The 23,326-nt window shown below is 43.2% G+C and overlaps 2 protein-coding genes across 2 annotated transcripts in view; one reads left to right on the top strand and one right to left on the bottom strand.

Moving 5' to 3' along the window:
• Positions 1–12,352: 12,352 nt before the first annotated feature.
• On the top strand, positions 12,353–14,049 carry LOC107396944 (another transcription unit protein). Its single transcript, XM_015976794.2, has 4 exons — positions 12,353–12,460; positions 12,577–12,632; positions 12,712–13,934; positions 14,002–14,049. The coding sequence occupies exons 1-3, from the start codon at positions 12,438–12,440 to the stop codon at positions 13,929–13,931; spliced, it is 1,299 nt and encodes a 432-aa protein (XP_015832280.2). The 5' UTR covers positions 12,353–12,437; the 3' UTR covers positions 13,932–13,934; positions 14,002–14,049.
• Positions 14,050–15,556: 1,507 nt separating this feature from the next.
• Positions 15,557–23,326, bottom strand: part of arid1ab (AT-rich interactive domain 1Ab) — a 94,774-nt gene continuing 87,004 nt past the window's right edge. The window contains exons 13-20 of the mRNA XM_015976791.3: positions 22,956–23,088; positions 21,832–22,007; positions 21,421–21,550; positions 21,184–21,303; positions 20,933–21,029; positions 19,937–20,756; positions 18,937–19,067; positions 15,557–18,864 (exon numbers count right to left, since the gene is read on the bottom strand). Of these exons, the coding sequence (XP_015832277.1) occupies positions 16,945–18,864; positions 18,937–19,067; positions 19,937–20,756; positions 20,933–21,029; positions 21,184–21,303; positions 21,421–21,550; positions 21,832–22,007; positions 22,956–23,088 (3,527 nt within the window). The 3' untranslated portion in view covers positions 15,557–16,944. The remainder of the gene's footprint in view (positions 18,865–18,936; positions 19,068–19,936; positions 20,757–20,932; positions 21,030–21,183; positions 21,304–21,420; positions 21,551–21,831; positions 22,008–22,955; positions 23,089–23,326) is intronic.

The raw sequence follows: 23,326 nt of genomic DNA, 5'->3' as shown, positions 1-23,326 counted from the left end.
TACTAAGGATAGATTGATTATATCTAGAATGGGGGCAGTAACCAAAGGAAATGTATCGTTAAATAATTTGGTTGGGGTTGGATCCAAAATGCAAGTTGAAGGTTTAGATGAAGCTAATATTTTTGATAACTCCGAAAGCTCAACTGGATCAAAACGGTTCAAGCACAGATGAGGTTCTAGAGTTACCTCTGAAGCTGCCTCACTTACTGAGGAAGAAGAAATCGCATTAGGGAGGATGCTAAAGATTTTGTTTCTAATAGAATTAATTTTACTTGTAAAAAATCCCATGAAGTCATTGCTGCTGAGGGCTAAGGGAATAGATGGCTCAGAGCTACGATTCTGTGTAAGTTTAGCAACTGTACTGAAAAGAAATTTAGGATTATGCTTATTCTCCTCAATTAATGCTGAAAAATAAGCAGCTCTAGTTTGTCGAAGCTTATTTTTATAAAGCACAAGACTATTTTTCCAGGATAGGTAGGCCTCCTCATGGTGAGTAGAGCGCCATGTTCTCTCCAATTTCCTAGAGTTTTGTTTTAAGGCTCGTAGATGAGAGTTAAACCAGGGAGCCAAATTCCTGTCCCTAATTACCTTCTTTTTTAAAGGGGCAACATCATCTAATGCCACACATAAAGAGGAATTCACATGATGAACTAAGGCATCAATTTGTGAGGGGCTAGAACTGAAAATATTGCCCTCTGCTACATGCCTCTGAGATGCTGAGGACAGTAAAGATGGAACAGTTGATTTAAAAGATGCAACTGCGTTGTCAGATAGAGACCGACTATAGTGAAATTTACTTTCATGTCTCGAGAACTCAGTTATAAAAAACTCAAAGGTTATCAGAAAGTGGTCCGAGAGGACTGGATTATGTGGAAAGATTGTTATTTCCTCACACTCAATGCCATAAGTCAGAACAAGGTCTAATGTATGATGGCAGGAGTGGGTGGAGCTATGTATTCTTTGAGTAAAACCAATTGAGTTAAGATATTACTAAAGGCTACATTGAGGCTATCATTTTCGATGTCCACATGAATATTAAAATCCCCCACTACAATGACCTTATCAGTATTTAGCACCAAATCTGATAAAAAATCAGAGATCTGATCCAAAAACCCAGAGTAAGGGCCTGGTGGACGATATAAAACTACAAACAAGAGTGGTTTTACAGTTTTGCAATCTGGATTAGGAAAACTAAGAATAAGATGTTCAAACAAACTGTAGCTATTAATCTGTAAGGGACTGATTAATAAGTCCGAATGAAAAATGGTTGCCACTCCTCCTCCTCGCCCTGTACTTCGAGCAATATGATGATTTAAATAATTTGAAGGAGTCGACTCGTTTAAGCTAACATAGTCCTCTTGCTGCAGCCAGGATTCTGTGAGAGACAGCAAAGAGATCTGATTATCACAAATCAACTCATTAACTAACAAAGTCTTAGAAAAAATGGATCTAATGTTCAACAACCCACATTTAATTTTTCTAGTTTTCTGCTCAGTTGAATTTGTTCTAATATTTATGAGATTTCCATGATTTGCTTTATTATGCCTGATATTTAATCTGTGTGATTTTGGCCGTGGGCAGGACACTGTCTCTATGGGGTAGTGGGTGGGTAACAGTACAGAAGCTGCAGAGGGGTGTGTTAAACTACGACTCTGCTTCCTGGTCTGGACCCTGGGTTGTCATGGAGGACTAATAAAGCTGGCCATATTCCTAGAAAGAAGAGCTGCTCCATCCAAAGAGGGATGGATGCCGTCTCTCCGCATCAGACCAGGTTTTCCCCAAAAAGTTTTCCAATTATCAATGTAGCCCACGTTGTTTTCAGGGCTTCCCTTAGCTCCCCCTTTATTGAAACTCTGTTAGTAATTTTGCTCCATCACAGTTCTGGTGCTAAGCACACTTGTCTCTCTGCTGATTGGCTGAACCTGAAACTGTTTGGGCCAATGGTAGACCTGCGAGCCTACAATAGAGTGTGGCTAGACCGGCCTGCAGAGTAAAATGTCACTCTACTTTTAGTTTGACCAGATTTAGAAGTTTCCATAGGAACATTCTAATCAAGACTAAATAACACTTTCTACAGTAAACATCTCAATGGTTGCAACATGACAAACAAGAATGAACAAATCGTAAACAACTCATTATTTTTGCAAAACACTGTTTCTCTAACTTCCTTTAGCAACCAGCTGTGCTGCAAGAAGGGAGCCTGGCAAAGGTGACAAAATAAAAATCAAGGCTGTAGAAATCCATTTTGTTCATTTATTTGGTTGTGGTGACAGGATTGATCAAAATCTAAACGTGGATGGTGTTTTCTAGGCCCACGGTGACACCCAGTCATACTCCTCAGTAACGTTCCAGCTCCTCCCGGCGTAACCCAAGTCATTCCCAGGTCCTCCTTCAGAGGGATTTGCCCAAAACCTACTTCTGCAGAGAATCCTAATCAAACACTAATTGCCAGATATAATTTCACAATGAATCAAATTAAACTTTAATCATAAAACCTTCAGACTATTTGTTTTACACAGAATAACCACAGACTGCGCAGAACATGCAGACCCTTATGTCCACATGTTTTGTTTTAGGCTTGTGGAATTTAAACAAACCTTCCTTTAAGCCGAACCACAGTGGGTCCTTGTGGAAAACGGGAAACAAAAGGCTTGCGTAAAACACAGCACTGCAACAGTGCAGCTCAGCTCGTGACGGTGTCTCTGATGATCTCTGAACTGTAAACGCAACAACAGAAAGGCGCTGCTAGGACTGTCCGCCCTCACGGCCGACTCTTTAACCTTCCCTCCACTGGGACCCTGCAGCCTTGATGTGGTCCTTGTTGGCTACAAACCCGTCTCTCCATCCTTGTGGCTTGTCAGAAGTTTTGTTTTGTTGTTGCTGTGGTCGTTGTACAACGATGAGGTTAGAGACTTTTCAGTTAGAGCCATGCATTTCTCTTTTTCCCATCCAGCCTTGTTAAATCAAACTCAGAATGAGCTTCCTAAGCTGACTCTTTAACTGTGAGCTTTAGCTTGAAAAGAAGGAAACAGATTTCTGTCTTATGAGCTGGGAGGGAACCTCAAGGATGCTTAACCTTCTGGAGGCAGGCGTTGCAGATTTGCAACGTTAAAATCTACCCACCTGGTTACTCCACATACGAATTTCATGAGCATTTTTTAACTCAGAAGTACCCCTGAAGAACTTAGTTGTCTGTCCTTTTATCAAAACTTATTTTGAGCCTGAGAGGGTTAAAGAACAGCTCAGAGCAGCTCAGAATGAAGATGAATTGTCCAGAGGATGAACAAACTATCAGTCTCTTCAATTGATTATTCTTACTAGAGAAATAAGACCCGGTGTGAGTCATCAAGGTCTCTCTGAACCATGACAACACAAATAAGGCCAGTGTTTCTAGTTGATTCTAAACGGCCTTGACCCATTTAATAGGGACGAGAGATACACAAGACTCCAGTACCATACCATACCACCTTTATTTATATAGCACTTTAAAAACACAGCCATACGGCTGACCAAAGTGCTGAACAGTCGCACAATAACAGAGATAGAAAACATAAAACAGTACTATGAAATACTACCAACAATAAAAAAGACAAGCCGATAAAAAAGTACCAATAAAAAGCTTACAATGGATGATAAAATAAGAGTAGTAAAAACCAAACTAACTGTTGAAAGCAAGGGTAAAATAGTGTGTCTTTAGTCTAGACTTAAAATCTGCCAAGGTGGATGCCAGTCGAACTGTGACTGGAAGTTCGTTCCACAGTTTAGGACCCGCGACAGAGAAAGCTCTTTGTCCGCATGATTTGTAACACGCTTTTGGGACCTCGAGGAGCAACAGGCTGGAGGACCTGAGTGTGCAACCGGGAGTATAAATTGAAAGAAGATCAGATAAGTACACAGGGGCAAGACCATGGAGGGATTTGAAAACAAAGAGTAGCAGATTATATTGGACCCTGTAAGTGATGGTCAACCAATGAAGGGATTTGAGAACTGGTGTTATATGCTGGCGCCTGTCAGTACGCGTTAGGGGTCTAGCAGCTGCGTTTTGAACGAGTTGAAGTCGGGCAAGGGTTGACTTATTGACACCCAGCAAAATTGCATTCGAGTAGTCGAGCCTAGATGTGATGAAGGCATGAACAACTGATTCCAAATTTTTTTCTAGATAAAACGGCTCTTAATTTGTACAGATGGCGGAGTTGGAAAAAACAAGATTTTACAGTGGCATTGACCTGGGCGTCCATCCTTAGAGATGAATCCATCTACACACCCAGGTTTGTCACAACGTTTTTTCGATTTCACGAAACAGATGAAAGATCTGGGGTTTGGAATGAGCTAGATCTGACCGGATTAAACAGGATCAGTTCAGTCTTGGAATCATTGAGATGCAGAAAATTTGTGGACAGCCAACATTTCACATCACGTAGGCAATCTAGAAGAGGCTGGATGGATTGCTGGGGTTTCACCGACATGTAAATCTGACAGTCGTCAGCATATAAGTGATATTGAACACAGTGTTTTTTTTTTAGAATTAAGCTGAGGGGAAGGAAGTAAAGACAAAATAACAAAGGGCCCAGAATAGATCCCTGCGGGACCCCACATGAGAGAGGAGCAGAGCGAGATGAGATGTTGTTCAACACCACCCGTTGGGACCTGTTGGACAAATAAGACCTAAACCAAGTTAGGGCTGGACCATGTATTGCAGCAACCTCCTCTAAACGTAATAAAAGGATGTGGTGGTCGACGGTGTCAAAGGCGGCGGACAGATCGAGAAGTAATAACACATCATAGGAGCCAGAATCAGTAGCCATAAAAATGTCACTGAAGACACGGAGGAGAGAGGACTCAGTGCTGTGCAGGGGTCGAAAACCTGACTGAAAGACATCCATTATGTTATGATTGGCTAGATGAGTTGATAGCTGATCATAGACCACATTCTCCAGAATTTTTGCCAGAAATGGAAGCTTGGAAATAGGGCGATAATTAGAAAGAACCGAGGCATCAAGGCCTGGTTTTTTTAGAAGCGGCTGAACCACAGCATGTTCAGCATGAAGTACTACTTCATCATCTGTTTCATGCATCAATGAGCTATAGAGCTGAGCTAAATACTAAACAAAACCACACAAAAGGCAAGAAAGGATATGATTAGATATAAAAATATACTGCTTTTTCCTACCTACTTTTTAATCGACTACGATACTGTTGATGGTGTGGTTGACTGAGAAAAATTTTCTGATTATAATCAGTCACTCTGAGTTTTTTTATGTAGGCTGAACAAGAAAATAGTCTCCTACACCTATCTCCTGCATTTGCTTTTGACACACAATACACAGTGAAATGCTAGGACTTCAAAAGTCTGACAGATCTACATCACATTGTCACTCAACATTCATTGACTCCCTCATGTTGACTCATGGTGTAGAAGGCTGTTGTTGGTTTAGTGTCCAGGAATCAGCAGAGAATAACCGTTAGCATTAGCAACTTCACTTCACAGCAGAACTCCTCAGGCTTGGATTATTTGTGGAGATAAAACATCTGTGTTGCTGTTATCCAATCTGAGGTGAGATGTCCAAAAATCAGCAAATAAGAGTCCAAAACTTACTTTCTGAAGATCAGCTGTGATGTTGCACACTTGGCCTGCTGAGACAGGGGTTTGTGGGCTTTTTATGCCATGAGTTCTGCCTGCAAGGCATTCATTCTATCTAGAGACCACTGCAAACGTATTGATTAAACTGGTAGTAATTCACACCTTTAACAAGATAATTTCATGTGGAAGTGATCAGTTGTTCGTCTACATTAGGAGGCTAGTAAGTAAATAAGTAAAGTTTATTTATATAGCTCAAAAAACACACAAAAAACTAAAACTTAATTAAAAGACAAACACCCACAGATGATGTCGCTCAAAGCAAGCAGAGTCTTTGGAAACAGGAAGTGGTCATCAGTCTGGAGCAATCCTCAAGGCTAGCCTGATCGGAGACAAGTTAGTGAACCTCGGTCCGGTGAGCACTGGGATCTCAGAGCTGCAGGCCCAGATCTGCTAAATTAATAATCCCAAATCAGCGCTCCCTCAAAGATTTAGCTGCAACAGATTAACTTCAGAAAGCACACAATCATCTATAAACTGTGAATTACTTCAATAATGGGACAAAATGTTAGTGACAGGCCTAATAATTTCATTATTTTTATATATTTTCTTGTTCTTCTGGTTGCCTTTCTGGAGTTCCGGAGCCGCAGATTGATTCCAGAATTCCTTCTAAGCAAAAGAAGAAGAAAAAAGAGAAGAGAACACAGCTTTTCTCTTTCTTCAAGCTGCTGAAGGAGCGGGTGTAAATTCTCTGTAGGTAGTTTGACCTCTTGCTTTCCTGAAGGGGGGGCGGGGGGCGGGGACTTAAGCTCTTATTATTACCTTCATTAATTCCAACTTTGAGCAGATGCCGGAGCAGGAGGGGGCATAACAAACCTATAGGGCTCCGAGGTCCCTGATTGGTCGACAAGAGAGGAAAAGGTCAGAGGCCAGAGGAGAAATTCTCCAGAAAAGGAGATGCCATCTGCTGATTGTCTGTCTCTCTGACTTAAATCACATTAAAGATTTAAAGAAAGCTCAGAGGATAAGAATTGTGCAACGTGTTTTTTTTAGCAGTGAAACAAATGTGAGAAATACAGACGTAGTTTCAGATTCAGCTCTGATATGCCCTTCCGTGTCCTGCTGAGTTGACCTATTCCTTGACCTCACCACGTTCGAGGTACTGCACACACAAAGGCAAAGGCTACTTGGATTGCTCATGCTCAGATTTAATAAGCCAAGTTTAGGAAGCGCAAGATTATATGTCTTCGTCTGTCCTGCATCACGTCATCGCGGGGCATCACAGTCCAACACAACAGACCGAGCACATTCAGGGATGAAAGTTCACACCTGTCTGACAACCGGTGAGCGTGACCTGAGTGGATGTGAATACCTTGCTCAGGTCTTCTTCACACTGAGAATCCCAGATGGTCTCACATTAGTCAAGCAAGCTCAGGATGTGGTTCTCAGAAGTGAGCATGACATTATGCATCTTACCAGCCATATCCAGTCCCATGCATGTCCTCTGTGAGACATGCATGGGACTGAAACATAAGTTTTTGATTTGGATTTACTAAAAAGTCTAAAATGGGTTCAAAGTTTACTTTTATGGATTAAAAAAAGAAGAAAATGCCTTTTGTTAGGGAGGCATTGATACCACGTTTTTCAAACTGATGCAATACTGATACTTGGATCTGAGTACTCGCCAATACTTATTATCGATACTTCTACAACACAAAAAAATGCAATGAATCTGAATACAGGTTTTGCAAGTCACAAGTAAGTCACAAGTCTTTCCAGTCAAGTCTCAAGTCAAGTCCAAGTCAAAGACATTCAAGTACAAGTCGAGCCCAAAGTCAATGATGTGGAAGTCCAAGTCCAGTCCAAGTCCTTAACTTTGAATTTTCAAGTCATAATCAAGTCATCTGTCCAACTTCAATTTAGTGACAACGATAATAAATAAATTCCAGAAATAAAGCTTCTTAAAGCTTCATTTATTTGCTGAAACAAGAAGAAAGTACAACTGAAACTGATTATAAACAAAGTGCTGCTCCACCTGTCTTCAGTGTTTTCAGTGTTGCACTCCGTGTAGCTGTTTGGTGTTTGGGGCTCGCTAAAACTGATTTAATGTCTCTGTACTAGGATATCTCTGAGTTATTGTAGCACATAAGCACGCTAAAACACACATTTTCTGTTGTTCCACCTAGCTTTTAGGAAACCATTTGAGTTTGCACACAGTTTATTTGGTGTTGAACAGTTTGCTTGTCCAGTTAGCTTAGCCTCAGCACAGCTATGGCTACTTCTGTCTCTGCTCCTATCTCTTGCTCTCTGTGTCAGATGTTTAGTTACTCCTCTGCCTCCTTTAGTGATAATGGTACGTGTAATAAATGTAGCATTTTTGTAGCTTTGGAGGCGAGGGTGTCGGAATTGGAGTCCCGGCTCCGCGCTGTTGAAAAACCCGTAAACAGCCGTAGCTACTTAGCTAGCGCGGAGCTAACTAGCTCAGAACCACCCCGTAGCGGTCCTCCAGCAGAACCTGAGCAGCCGGGACCTCAGGCCAGCTGGGTGACGGTACGCAGGAAGCATAGAACCCAGCCCGTGGGCCACCACCAACCCGTCCACGTTTCTAATAGATTTTCCCCGCTCAGTGACGCACCCACTGACAAGCCGGCTCTGATCATTGGCAGCTCCATAGTCAGAAACGTGGCATTAGAGACTCTAGCAACCATAGTTAAATGTTTACCTGGGGCCAGAGCGGGCGACATTAAATCTTATCTGAAACTGCTGGCTAAGGATACGCGTAAATACAGTAAGATTGTTATTCACGCTGGCGGTAACGACACCCGGTTATGCCAATCGGAGGTCACTAAAATTAATGTTGCTTCAGTGTGTAAGTTTGCCAAAACAATGTCGGACTCCGTAATTTTCTCTGGCCCCCTACCTGATCGGACCAGTGACGACATGTTTAGCCGCATGCTGTCCTTCAACCGCTGGTTGTCTAGGTGGTGTCCTGAAAACAACGTGGGCTACATTGATAACTGGAAAACTTTTTGGGGAAAACCTGGTCTGATGCGGAGAGACGGCATCCATCCCTCTTTGGATGGAGCAGCTCTTCTTTCTAGGAACATGGCCAGTTTTATTAGTCCTCCATGACAACCCAGGGTCCAGACCAGGAAGCAGAGTCGTAGTTTAACCCACCCCTCTGCAGCTTCTGTACTGTTACCCACCCACTACCCCATAGAGACAGTGTCCTGCCCACGGCCAAAATCACACAGATTAAATATCAGGCTTAATAAAGCAAATCATGGAAATCTCATAAATATTAGAACAAATTCAATTGAGCAGAAAACTAGAAAAATTAAATGTGGGTTGCTGAACATTAGATCCATTTTTTCTAAGACTTTGTTAGTTAATGACTTGATTTGTGATAATCAGATCTCTTTGCTCTCTCTCACAGAATCCTGGCTGCAGCAAGAGGACTGTGTTAGCTTAAATGAGTCGACTCCTTCAAATTATTTAAATCATCATATTGCTCGAAGTACAGGGAGAGGAGGAGGAGTGGCAACTACAGTATTTTTCATTCGGACTTATTAATCAGTCCCTTACCGATTAATAGTTACAGTTTGTTTGAACATCTTATTCTTAGTTTTCCTAATCCAGATTGCAAAACTGTAAAACCACTCTTGTTTGTTGTTTTATATCGTCCACCAGGCCCTTACTCTGAGTTTGTGGATCAGATCTCTGATTTTTTTATCAGATTTGGTGCTAAATACTGATACGGTCATTGTAGTGGGGGATTTTAATATTCATGTGGACATTAAAAATGATAGCCTCAGTGTAGCCTTTAGTAATATCTTAGACTCAATTGGTTTTACCCAAAGAATACATAGCTCCACCCACTCCTGCCATCATACATTAGACCTTGTGCTGACTTATGGCATAGAGTGTGAGGAAATGACGATCTTTCCACGTAATCCAGTCCTCTCGGATCACTTTCTGATAACCTTTGAGTTTTTTATAACTGAGTTCTCGAGACATGAAAGTAAATTTCACTATAGTCGGTCTCTATCTGACAACGCAGTTGCATCTTTTAAATCAACTGTTCCATCTTTACTGTCCTCAGCATCTCAGAGGAACGTAGCAGAGGGCAATATTTTCAGTTCTAGCCCCTCACAAATTGATGCCTTAGTTCATAATGTTACTTCCTCTTTACGTGAAGCATTAGATGATGTTGCCCCTTTAAAAAAGAAGGTAATTAGGGACAGGAAGTTGACTCCCTAGTTTAATTCTCATTTACGAGCCTTAAAACAAAACTCTAGGAAATTGGAGAGGACATGGCACTCTATGCACCATGAGGAGGCCTACCTATCCTGGAAAAATAGTCTTGTGCTTTATAAAAATAAGCTTCGACAAACTAGAACTGCTTATTTCTCAGCATTAATTGAGGAGAATAAGCATAATCCTAAATTTCTTTTCAGTACAGTTGCTAAACTTACACAGAATCATAGCTCTGAGCCATCTATTTCCTTAGCCCTCAGCAGCAATGACTTCATGGGATTTTTTACAAGTAAAATTAATTCTATTAGAAACAAAATCTTTAGCATCCTCCCTAATGCAATTTCTTCTTCCTCAGTAAGTGAGGCAGCATCAGAGGTAACTGTAGAACCTCATCTGTGTTTGAACCGTTTTGATCCAGTTGAGCTTTCAGAGTTATCGAAAATATTAGCTTCATCCAAACCTTCAACTTGCATTTTGGATCCAATCCCAACCAAATTATTTAAAGAAGCATTTCCTTTGGTTACTGCCCCCATTCTATATATAATTAATCTATCCTTAGTAAATGGATATGTACCACAGGATTTTAAGGTTGCTGTAATCAAACCTTCACTTAAGAAGCCTTCTCTGGATCCAGATGACCCATTGAATTATAGACCAATATCTAACCTTCCATTTTTATCCAAAGTCCTGGAGAAAATAGTGGCCATCCAAGTATGTGAGCATTTAAACACTAATGCTCTGTTTGAGGAATTTCAGTCTGGTTTTAGAGAGTATCACAGCACTGAAACTGCATTAGTGAGAGTTACAAATGATATTCTCACAAAGTTCTTTTAAAGAGACTTGAACATGTTGTAGGGATCAAAGAAACAGTGTTAGGCTGGTTTAAATCCTACCTGTCTGACAGATTTCATTTTGTAAATGTACATGACGAATCGTCTTCATACTCCAGGGTTTTTTGTGGAGTACCACAGGGTTCAGTGCTTGGACCAATTCTTTTTACTATATATATGCTCCCAATTGGTAAAATCATTAGACAGCATGGGATAAACTTCCACTGTTATGCTGACGATACTCAGTTATATTTGTCCATTAACCCTGATGAACCTAATCGGTTGGGTAGATTACAGGCTTGTATGCTTGCTTAGTATGAGAATTGCTGTAAAGTCACTGACACTAGTCAGTGACTTGATGCAATTTGCTGGGTTCCTTATATAGGAAAAATTATTTCTGATTGGCTTAATGAACTGACCTGAATTAGAATGTTTATTATGTGAAGTGCCTTGAGACGACTCTTATTGTGATTTGGCGCTATATAAATAAAATTGAATTGAATTGAATTCATGATTTTTGTCCATGTCGTGCCACTTTTGTGCTAAAATAACAAATGTGCTCAAGTCATCATCAAGTCAAGCCAATAATCACAGATGCAAATCGATTCAAGTCGCAAGTCATTGGCATTCAAGTCTGAGTCAAGTTATGTCTTTGTAGATTTTATCAAGTTAAGTCAGAAGTCATTAAAATAATGACCCAAGTCTAACTCGAGTCCAAGTTATGTGACTCGAGTCCACACCTCTGATCCCTACCTTTTGTGAAATGTAACATTTAACGGAGATTCATCTGAATCAGGTACTTGTAGGTTTGATTTTGTGGAAGTTCGCATATTGATGCAAACAACAGAAAGTTTCAGCAATGACATGTGCAGTTTCATGGCCTAGAAATTTTCTATGGAAATTCCCAAGCAAATACTAAAACAGGACGAGGGCGGGAAAGAGGGGTAACATACGGGAGCTTCCCAGTTAAAATGTGAGGCTTGACAGGAATGGCTGAGCAAGCTTAGTACCAAAGCTGCAATGGAGTAAAACTACAAAGATGGCATTAGCTCATATGAAACGGCTTTTGCATCAACTGCCCCATCTGTCTGTTGTACTTTTCATCATCTCTATAATACACTGTATATATCCATCTCATACTCTCAACTACAATGTTGTATGATTAAAGTTAGACAATCACAAAAATAGCTAGTTTGTTTAGAAAAGCGGGGAAAAGCCTCCCCTAGATAAAATACCGCAGCACAACTTTAACAGACGTGGTGATGTCCCAGAGGTCTTCCAGGATATCGTTCATCAAACATCATGTATAAAACACAATCCTCTTGCATAAACATCACGCACTTTTCTCTCTTCACAAAACACAGTCAAGCTTAGACCTTTCACTAAAGCAGCACAAAGATATCAGGAAGTCTGGTGCGCCTCCTTGTGGTTGAAGTGAGAACACACATTTAATTTTCTGACAAAAACATAAGTTTGCAATCTGCACATCACACCTGCACCTCATGTTTTTAAAGTCGGGATTAAAAAATAGAAATATTCTGATTAGTGATACAACTGCAACATAAAACTGATGAGATGAGCCTCCACTCTCTACCTGAGCAGCACCTGCAGCCAATCAGCTCATTAAGCTGATTGGCTGCAGGTGCTGCTCAGGAAGTGTGGAGGCTCATTAAGCTGACTGGCTGCAGGTTGGGGTATATAAGGAGTCAGTGAGAAAGCATCTGAAGGCTTGTTTGATTCTCTTGCTTGGAGCTAAGCTGTGAAGAAGAGAAATGACTTGTGGACTTGGTTTGGGGTAAGAGCGTTTGATATATATATATATATATATATATATATATATTTTTTTTTTTTAACTTTTGTTTGTATTTGAGTCAGATGGTGTTTCTGATTGTGTCTTTGTTTCCTGAACAGGATTTTGCTGATTTGCATAGTTCAAATAGAGCATGTGTGTTCATTGGTTGAAAGAGGTAAGTGTCACAACATTTTAATGTTTGACGTTTTAACTTGCCACCACTGCTTAATGATCCTGTCTTCTCTGTCCTGCAGCACAGAGCTACCAGAACAGCAACGTTGGCCTCCCACTAGCAGATGGACTGAGACAATTTGGTAGCTATCCCCAGAATCAACTCAGACAAGGCCTCATTTCTCCACGCACGGTGCAGAGTAGCAGCAGCAGCTTCAATGCGGAGCCTGTGGTCAAAAGTGGTTATGGTCAAGGACTCTTCACTAGGAGCCACACACAAGCTCTCCCCCAACCAGCCAGGAGTTCAGTGAGAAAAGTGAAGAGTAGCTTGTTAAAATTTAACCGACAGAGCCCAGTCTCTCCACGTGCTAGTGCTCCAGCTGAACGACAGAGCCCAGTCTCTCCACGTGCTAGTGCTCCAGCTGAACGACAGAGCCCAGTCTCTCCACGTGCTAGTGCTCCAGCTGAACGACAGAGCCCAGTCTCTCCACGGGCTAGTGCTCCAGCTGAACCAAAGCGCTCATTTGGTCTTTCTATCGATATTGCAAGTGGATCCGCAGTGAGTCAGCGAAGTGAAAAGCTTAAGGATCTCGAGCAGAAAGGTTTGTCTGCTCAGCGGGAAATGCCACAGCCTAGAAAGCATCTGTCCAGCAGCCCTAGATCTGCCCAGAGTCCTTCTAGGGAGCGCTATTCCTTGAGTTCAGCTTCTCGACAGTCTCTAGCAGACTCTAGATCCAACAGTCCTTCTGGGGAGAATTATCCTTTCAGATTGGCTTCTCTGCCAACTGCAGCACGGAAAACTTCCTACGCTACTCCAAAGACTTCTTACAACAAGCAAATGAGTTCTTCTGCTGTCCTGTTTGGCCCAGTTGCTCCTGGACCACGTGAGCGCTACACGAGGATGCAGACCTTTGCTCGTGGCCCTGCTAAAAGAGTGGTCTCAAGTCGTCGCAGTGGAGCATCTAAAGCTGCCGTGTTCTCTCCTCGGATGGAGTCCTCAAAACCATTTGAGGGTCAAGGAAGCTACAGGCCAATGAGTCAGGTGCAGATCTACCAACCCAGCAGCGTCTCCAAAGGAGTCTACAACATGGCCTTCCCCAGAAGCAGCAGAGTGGACTCGTCAGTTATGGGATTTGCCCCAGTGACCGTCCACGATATCCCCAACCGTCTAGGGGGCTCATCAATCAGACGGCTGAAGGAACCTGACCAGAAAGGGGAGGCCATCCGAAAGCTTCAGCCCTACACACCTCATCTCCAACGTGGCCGTTCAGGATGGAGCAGGATCCAAGTGCACAAAGTCTAGAAGGTAAAAGTATCTGCCCTCAACATTCAATGTTCTGATTTCTTGTATTAAAGTTTTTCTAATTTCACAGGAACTGAAGCAAATCAGGGGTTTGAAATAAAGATTATTTCATTTAAAACTTCCTGAGTCTTAATTTCAAAGGTTGACTTTGATCCCAGTAGGAATGAGGTTTGTTTAAAAAAAAATAACCTCCCCCAATTGTGTGTTCTGATATTAAAGCAAAGCCTTAAAGCAAAGCCTCAATGCCGTTATCATCAAGTCATCTGTTTAACCAGATGAGGGTGCCACTGACTACAAAGAGCTGCATAGTGACTCAGGTTAAGGATTACAATGGATTCACCTTAAGGAATTTAAATATCCTTTTGCCACCAGATTTAAAAGCTTTGGCAAGCCCAATTTTTGCTTTTGCACTAAGTGATATGCGTGAAACTGAAGAAGCCACAGGCTTGTGTACTCGAGTGCAAATGACTGGGTCAGTAACCTACAAACATGGGAAAGACGGTATAAGTCACTACTAAAGCTGTCATAGCATGTTGAAAGAAATGTGCATGTCACCTCTAGCTAGATAAATTAAAAAATTGCTCACTGGTCTTCAGATTAAATTTCTAAAGTCTGGAAGAGAATCTACGTAGCTGGAAGTTTCCTGAACTTTGGGGTGCCATCTCAACTACAATGCCAGTGGTTACTGGGCTTGTTTGGCAAGTAAACTGGTCTGGCCTGAACCAAAGTATGGGTTCTGTTCAAACCCCAATGACCTGAAGTCTGTCAGCATTGTGGGCTTCCATCACACCTTGTTTGGGTTCACACCTTCACTTTATACTCATGATTTAATTTTCTATTGTATCACTGCTATTTTGATATTGGTTAGAGGTATTTGCCCTGAACTTTATCATGTTGTACAGCGCTTTGTGATATGTGAAAAGGTGCTATATAAATAAACTTTTACTTACTTACCTTAGCAGATGGGGGCTAGGCTAACTCCTAGTAAAATGAGGCACAACAGAATTGATGGACGGAAATTAACATTTTTGGAAACTTGACATTTGGTTATATCCTGTTGAGATTTGGAGTTTTCCTTAACTGTGAGCCAAATCAGAATTACAGGTAAGGAATTCAAACATGTTATTTTGATAGTTTCACTTAAATTGACAATTATAAACTTCCCAACATTGATTTTTTGTACATGTACCTGTAATTTAATACAGCATGATTTGTCTTTAGTGTCCCTGCCATCAAACCCCTAAATGTGGGCCTACAACGCTTTACACAGGTGACAAGAACTCTGGTGGGTCAGGGATGTATAAACCTGACATTTTTGGAAGGTTTAAGCTGGCTTTTGTGACCTTTGTCACCACCCTCCTTATTCTGCCTTTATTCCATTGATTTCTCCCTTTCCTTACTTTATTTTCTCATTTAAACATATTTTCAATCATTAAAAAATATTTTATACTTTTTTATCTTGAGGCGCTATATAAAAGATCATTTTCTTTTTAACATGTTTCAGAGTTTGTACTCCCAGACATGTTTCTGTAGTTTCATCAGAAAAATCTGGGACTTGGATTATTCCTGCTTTATCCACATCAATCCAAGGAAATGTTAAATAAATCCACAGCAAACATCTTACGAAGATTTCATGTACATTTATTCTTAACACGTGGAACATATAGTATAAAGATTTCATACTGAATAAATGATATTCATTAAGCCAAAAAAATGGGATAAAAGGAATTTACATCAAGTCTTTAGCTACATCATCTGAAATACAAATATGCAGAATCCGCATTGCTGAAAAAAAAAGTTTTTTTTTTCTTTTTTAAATTAAACCGGTATCTTCATCGGGGGTCAAGTTCATCATTTGTGACGGAGCTCAAATGAAACCTTAAACACGATTTTTGTTTTTACGCTCCACACCCAGACCGGAGACCAACAGAAATTTAGCTGGATGTGGCATCAAACAGCAGCTGAACATCCTCCTTCCCCAAAGAGCACAAAATCCGAGCAGGGCGAAGCGCTGAAGTAATGGGGGGGGCATCAAGTAATCCACGTCGGTGTGATCGAATGTGGGGAAAACTTGTCAAATATTAAAAAGGGTGAAGAGCAACAGAAGTGGACAAAAGGAGAAGTGTAATGTACAAGGTCTTATTTACACTGCAGCTCGGACTGCATCTAGCGTTAAGGACCAGTCCTATAGGTGACTTTAATATAATGGTCAAGTCATACAATCAAGGGACAAAGAGAAGAGGTCGGGGTGTTGTAGGTTCACCATACTTTGGGGGGAAAGCCGTTATCTCTCTCAACATCAACTAAAACTGTTTTTAAAAACTACAGTTTGCTGCCAAGACAGCGTATCTCAGTGTGAAACAGTATTATTACAGTATGTTTACAGTTTGTAAGGTGTACAGTACAGAATAAAAGTCCTACAATCTACTGCACGGGCCTTCCCACACAGACGTCCGTTCACAGCCAAAAAGTTGTGGTTCCTGTGAGGCCGAGGATAGTAGCATCCAGAGTTACAGCAATGATACCACGTCACAGTCCATGAGTCTGCGTCGCCTCCCAACATCCAACCAGTCCCTCTTCCCCTGCCGACCCCTCTGAGGGGAAAAGTGAGCACGTGTTATCCTCCAAACTCACTGTAAACGAGACAGCAACTTTGGTTACAGTTTGTTTTCTTCCTTTTTTTATTGAATTTTTGTTACTTTTCATTAAAAAACAAGTCCCTCCCACTCAGCAGCGCTCTGTTCTTTAGCCTGTGCGCTCCACGTGCTCCTCTCTGCCAGTCCCGACCCACTCTAGGTGGGTAAAATCCACAGCTACTTCATGATATTCCTTCGTTTCGAGAGAAGCTGGGGTAGAAAAACAGTGAAGTCCAAGGTGATTTTGCATAAATTAAAAAAAGAAAAAAGTTTTTATTATTTTCGCTCGCTCGCACACATCCACACTCACGTATTCACACACAAAAGGAGGTTGAGGGAGAACCGAAAGAGGCAGAGCTGACAGCTCCGAATGGCTGTCACGACTGGCCAATCAGGAACAGTACATCACAGATTACCTGGGACACCAGAGGGTTCATAAGTGGGGACACTGAGATATCAAGTAGCCGTGACTCGTACAAAGTGAACTCCAAGTGGTTTTCCTCCACCTTGGCCAAGGCATGCAGCGCCCGGGCCGCTCGTCGCATCATGTCCACGCTGGTTGGCTCAAACTGTGGGCCACCCTGCATCTGGAGCAGGGAGCTTTGGCTTTGTTGGTACTGCGTGGCTGCTAGGCTATCCTCTAGGAACCCCAGCAGGTTACCCACGCTGCCTTTCTGCACAGCAATAGCCCGAGCTGCCAGGCTGTCACCCTGAGCTAAGTTCGCTAGCAAGACAACTGCCATTTCCCGGCAGACAGCGATCTTCCGCTCACCGACGAGACGTACGAGCGAGCCGTAGAGCTTCTCCAAGCGGCTGAATGGTGGTGTTGCCAGAATGAGGTCAACGTTGTTGTCCTGGATGCTGAGCTTGCTGAGGGTCTCGAGGACCAGTCTCTGGGGTGAAAGGGAGCTGTGGGGCCCGAGCGTAGGGAAGGGATCCAAGGCCTCTGCTGAAGGGCAAACAGCCCAGTGGAGCAGACCATCCAGCAGCGGGAGGCATATGCTCTCAGAGTAGATGGAAAGGTCCAACTGGCCTGAGATGTTTGCCAGAGTGACCAAACAGTTCTCCCGTAACACCTCGAGGCAGTCCCACCACCACTCGTCCCTGCCACAGCTCACACCATCATCCTCCTCTTCCTCCTTCTCATAGGTCACGGGGGCCTGTTTGCGTTCGGGGTGCCTGTGGTGGAGCAGCACCAGACGGCCCAACAGCAACAAGAGGCTCGGGTGTTTCGACATCTCCAAGTCGTTGCCAGGCACAAAGGAGAGGCTTCGGACGATGTTGGAGATGCAGATGCAGCGCCGAGCCAGCGAGTCCTGCCAGTCCAACAGGGTGCTGAGCGGCGTTTCGTCCTTGCTGTGTGGCTCGTCTTCCAGGATTTTGATGTTGCGGCGGCTCTGTAGGTCAGGGTTGATGCTGAACAGGTACTTGCCATTCTCCTTCTGCTCCTCAGCACCTCCACGGACCACCTCCTCTGTGACGGACCCTGGCCGAGCAGATAGCACGTCATCGATGGTGGCCGTGACTGGTGCACCAATTGGAAGAGAAGGGGGGGTCTTCTCTGCTGGTTCCTTGGTGGGTTCAGAAATCTGAACATGCTGCTCCCGAGCCATCTCCTCTTCACAGCACTTGGACTTTTTAGGCTTCTCCACTGTGGTACCAGGCACCTTGTTCTTCTTGTGGCCTTCGGTGGCTGCTGTCATGCATTTTCTCTGCTGAAGAAGATCCATCCGACTCTCAAAGTGGGTCTGGATGTGGTCAGTAGTGTCACCACCTCCAATGCTCCAGTGTATGAGGCCACTGTTGAAGCTTTGTCGCTGCCCAAGTCTGGAAAAACCGTTACCCAGGAAGGGATTCTTCTTTCGCACCATCTTTATGGGCAGCTTATCAAACTTGCTAGCCTGCTTAGGCTTTTCCAAGTGAACATTGGGGTCCTGAAGGGACCCTGAGGTAGAAGTACTGGCTTCCTTGGCAGAAGACTCCTTTTCATCTTCTTCATCCTCTGAGGACTTAGCTTTCAGAAAGGTTTCCTCCTCCTCCTCTTTCACATGCACCAGCAAGGAAGCGTCAGGACTGGTTTTTGTTTCCTCTGTCTCCTCATCTTCCTCATCCTCCTCATCTGTGTGCATGTCTTCGCCCTCAGGAAGGAGGACATCATCGTCAGAGTCGTCTGCTGCATTGGGGTCTAATAGGATACGCTGGCCAGGATCTCCTACTTCGTATTCCTTTAAAATGCCAAAGATCTCAATGAGGCAACGTCTGAAGTACTCCACAACCATTTCCAAGAATCCAGGTAGCTGCAAAATAAATTTTAAAATCAGTCAGCTGATAACTAAACGACAAAACCTTAACAGACGTGCTGAACTTACCTGGCATAGGTTAAACGTAGAGATGCTGTTGTCGTCGTACAGTAGAATGTTAATGGTGTCCAGGGCCCAGGTGCTTTCAGCTAATAAACCCGACTTCAGTGACATCATCACTCTCCACGCTTCAGGAGTGCCTTCAGAAACACAAGTGTCAGAGAAACCTTAAGTCTTTTACACAACAGATAAAAGTCGATGGATAGTCAAGGGCACCACATGGAAAAATGGACAAATGCATGTTACTACCTCTTTACAAAGTCACAAATTAAGGTTGGGCAATATGTACATTTTGTAAACTTATTTTCTTGAGCCTAAATGACGTTGGGTGATAAACGCAATGACACACCGCCATCGTTCTTAATCAGTCTGCAGAAGCAGACCAGGAGTCCTAATGCGAGATTCTTTTCCAAAGTTTCATTGGCGATTTGATGCATCAATCAACCACATACTGTACCACAAACGGTTTAAGCTACACATGTGAGAAAGAGGGGCGGGGCTCCTGACATATCAGCCAATAGTTGAAGCTTTTGCCACAGCTTCACATATTGGATCAAAAGTTTGAAGCGCGAAGATGAGGATGCGAATGGCAGTTATGATAAGTGACGCATCTGAAGTTATCCTTCAATGTTTTCGTCGCTTAAATATGTTGGGTTGTGGACGTACTGTCCCACGTCCCGGCGGTTGTTGACGATGTTTGTCTTTTTTAAAATTTGTAATGGAGAAGTGTTTACAGTGGGTTAACGTCAAATGGGCTAATCCATGCAACCCTAATTAGCACATCTTTGGAATCACAAATATTCCATCTTTCCATTGACGTAGAAAATGTATATGCATACACAGTTGAGCAAAAAAAAGATGCAGATTTGACCTGATAGTTTGTAATGTCTGATCTGCAAGACAACTTCTAAAATAAAATTGCTCTTAAAACAAGATCAGTGAAGGACTCAGACGACTGCTGATGGTCTAAACGCCTAATCTTATCATGAATAAACGAGAAGTTCTTTACCGATTTCTTTCATGGTGAGCCGTCTTCGGGGTTTGAGGTGCGGTTGGGAAGCCTCCACAGAGCCAGGAGGAAAGGCCACATCTCGTCGAATCAAGGGTTGTTGCACAGGTGCCTGACCAATATGCGAGGCGGGCACTGGAGGACCTGCTTTCTGCACCTTGATGCCCGGATGCATGTAGGGAGACTTGCTGGGTGACGTCCTGCTCTCCACTGGCCTGGGCATAGGCGCTGGGCTTGACACCTGAGGAATGTGGTTCTGGGAAGTTTGGTAGGTGGAAGGAAGGGGTCTTGTCATTGGTGGTCCAGAGCCTGCAGGGCCAAACGGTGGCTGCCGCTGGTTAACGTGACCAGGCCACTGTCCCTCATGGTTCATGCGTTGGTCTGATGGTATCATCTCGTCTGAACGGTTCATGCTGTGGTACCCAGGTCCCTGGCCTGGTACAGGTGGTCCCTGTCTGTTGGAATAGTTGAGATAGCCCATCTCATTTCGACCCTGCCACACCGGGCCTTGGGGTCCATCAGGACCTGAAGGCATTGGGCTTCCCATTATCTGGGGAGGCATGTGGGATTGGGAGTTTGGACCTGCAGATGATGGTCCTCTGTCCCGTCCAAATGGGAAGGGAAACTGGCTCTGTGGGCCAGGTGGTCTGCGATCTCCACCTGGATATGGATTATACTGGTTATACATGTCCTGCTGGCCCTGGTGCCCAGAGGGCTGGGGTCCAGGCTGTTGCTGACCACTGTAAGGAACGTTGTACATCTCTCCCTCATGACGCTTGGCTGGAGGTCCATACCCTCCATCTACCGGACGTTTATAGTTCTGCCAATAGATTCATATAATTAGTGACTTCAATTAGTTTGTTTGCACGTAAATGTTTTACTGCTGGAATACAAGACATGGGAAGAGAAACCATGCCACGAGTTATCTATAATTACTAAATAATAATGAATAGGCTAGAGGAATAGTCCTGGAAACCCTGAAAAAAATGTCCGTACCGGCTGCTGCTGTTGGAACATTCCTGGCTGTTGATTTGGGTATGGGCCACCAGGGGGCGCTCCTTGACCAGGATATTGATTTGTATAGGCCTCATGCCTGAAAACAACAAAACAAAAGCTCACAATAGAACATCCTTCTCTTCAGCGATTGTGCTGCTATAAAGTTGTAACAACATCCCTGCAGTCGGCCATGACCACAGAGGCTAAATGCTTTCAGCCAGATTTTCCATGCCAGGCCCTGCTGTACTAACCGCTGCTGTGGTGGAGGACGGCTGGGTGAATACATCCCTGCATCTGCACCAGAAGGCATCATGTTGGGCTGAGGTGCTCCAGGCCCCATGTTGCCATCAGGGCCCATGCCTTGTTCTTGTCTGAAAACCCAACAAACAGCCCCAGTAGCTGTGGTGAATAAACAGCAGGGCACTGGACAGCGGAGCTGATCATCTCTTAATTTTTGCACAACACAACTTGGAGAGGCAGATGTTTACCTTCGATCAAATCCATACGGGTACTGTTGCCTCTGGCCCATGGGAATGTTGCCCATCGGCCCAGGTGGTCCTCTGTTGTACTGCTCACCCATTCCGCTGTTGGGGCCAGGTGGCATGAACTGTTCTCCAGCTAAAACAAACAACCCCAGGTATGGTGACCCCATTCACACCAGACACTTGCATTCATCGATGTTCATTTAAACTGTGTTAAACAGCTGTGAGCATGCTTCACTCAGATCACCTTTAGAGGTGCTCCGGTACTCTAGCTGCCTTATTTGATGTACTGAAGCAAATTCAAGGACAGCTTTTTAATATCAGGTGTAAAAACTTGCATCTAGAGCTGTTTACTTCAGCTTATTAATGTCAGATTCCTTCAGTAACATTTGTAATGGTGATGTGTCCAATACGCACCTTTCCTCATGCCTCCAAAGGGGTCCTTATTTGACTCGTAAGGACCCATTCGGCCCATAATCTCTGGACCACTCATCCCAGGCTGGTAGCCCTGAGAGTTGGGAGTCATGGCATTCCTCCTGGAAAATACTGGGTCTCCGCCATCAGCAAAGGGGTCTTGAAGATTAACACTACTTCTGTAGGAGGACACCAACCATGTTACCAAAATCACAGTGTTCTTCATTTAAAGGTCTCCTTCACTCACGTTTTTTCAATAAATCTGCTGTGGTCTATTATGAATTAATGCCATGCGAGTCATTTTCTAGGGAACAAAAACGCTGCTGCACAGCGTCTTGACCTGTTATTTAAACACCTCTCCTTCGATTGGCTAACAGCAGCGTGACTCTTCCACTGCCTTTGCTCGTCATTCTTAAGTGTAACACCGATGTGTCGCCTCCATAAATAATACAAGCCTGAACATGTTTCGCCATGTTACTGAATTGCTAATGCTAAGAGTTAGCTTCTACTAACAGAGACGTATTCTGATCTCCCACTGCTAAATAAACACTGCCTTCAGCAGTCAAAAGTCAAGGTGGGCGGGGCCATGAATGCTAATTTCCCATGTGAAGAGACTGGCTTTTTCCTACTTGATCATTTCTCTGGCAAATTCTGTGTGGCGGCTAATGCAGGTGATGGGGTAAACGACTGTTTCCTGTTTAGCATTTGCGACTCCAAGTGAGCGATTTTAGAAAAGACCATTTTAAATACAAACATCTTTACCATGTTGGCATTAACAGTTTGCATACCAACTATTGATTGGTATGGTATTTTTAATCACCCAGTTAATTCTGACATAATTACACTTTATTTCCTAAAACAATGATTTGTTTTTATTAGACATTATTATTATATTATATTATTATTATCTATTATAATAATATATATATTATTATTATTATGAAATAGATGCACTCCATGCTCATCTTCCAAAGCCCCTGATGTCTCAAAAATTTTTATGCTTCTTATATAATGTCATCAAAAAGTCACGGTGCTGAGTTAGCATCTACCCACAAGCATCTTCCCTGCATGCTGTGATGACACCATTAACACCATAGAAACTTGATACTGTGGCTTCAGCTTCTTACCTGACGCCGGGCATTGGAGGCATTTGTGAGTGGGGAGTGGACGCTGGGGTGGGGGGTTTCAGGTCTCCCCCTTCTGCCATTGAGCTAGTAGTGGACTGTGGGGTTTGGGGTCCTTGGAGGGACCCTGAACCAGCTGCAAAACAAGAATTAAACTATTAAGTATATGGGCAATGTTGCATACTGTTTCTCCTTTCCTTCTGTTGAATGAATGAAGACGAGAGTATTGAGAGGCCCTTCTGGACACACGCAGGTTTCAACAATCCTAAACCCCACGATGAACTTATCTGTGGCTTCACTGAATAAAGAAGCCTGGTTTAATGGAAATCCACGCGACTCTGTGGTTGCACCGTGGCACGGACCGACTGCTGCTG

This window comes from Nothobranchius furzeri, chromosome 19, assembly GCF_043380555.1.
Source record: "Nothobranchius furzeri strain GRZ-AD chromosome 19, NfurGRZ-RIMD1, whole genome shotgun sequence".
In the NCBI taxonomy this organism is placed as follows: domain Eukaryota; kingdom Metazoa; phylum Chordata; class Actinopteri; order Cyprinodontiformes; family Nothobranchiidae; genus Nothobranchius; species Nothobranchius furzeri.
This window is presented reverse-complemented; position numbering and strand designations above follow the sequence as displayed.

Excerpts from the sequence above, each read along its gene's own strand:
- LOC107396944 (XM_015976794.2), top strand. The coding sequence starts at position 12,438 with ATGACTTGTGGACTTGGTTTGGG. Across the intron at positions 12,461-12,576 it reads ACTTGTGGACTTGGTTTGGG|GATTTTGCTGATTTGCATAG; the intron begins GTAAGAGCGTTT and ends TTTCCTGAACAG. Across the intron at positions 12,633-12,711 it reads GTGTTCATTGGTTGAAAGAG|CACAGAGCTACCAGAACAGC; the intron begins GTAAGTGTCACA and ends TCTGTCCTGCAG.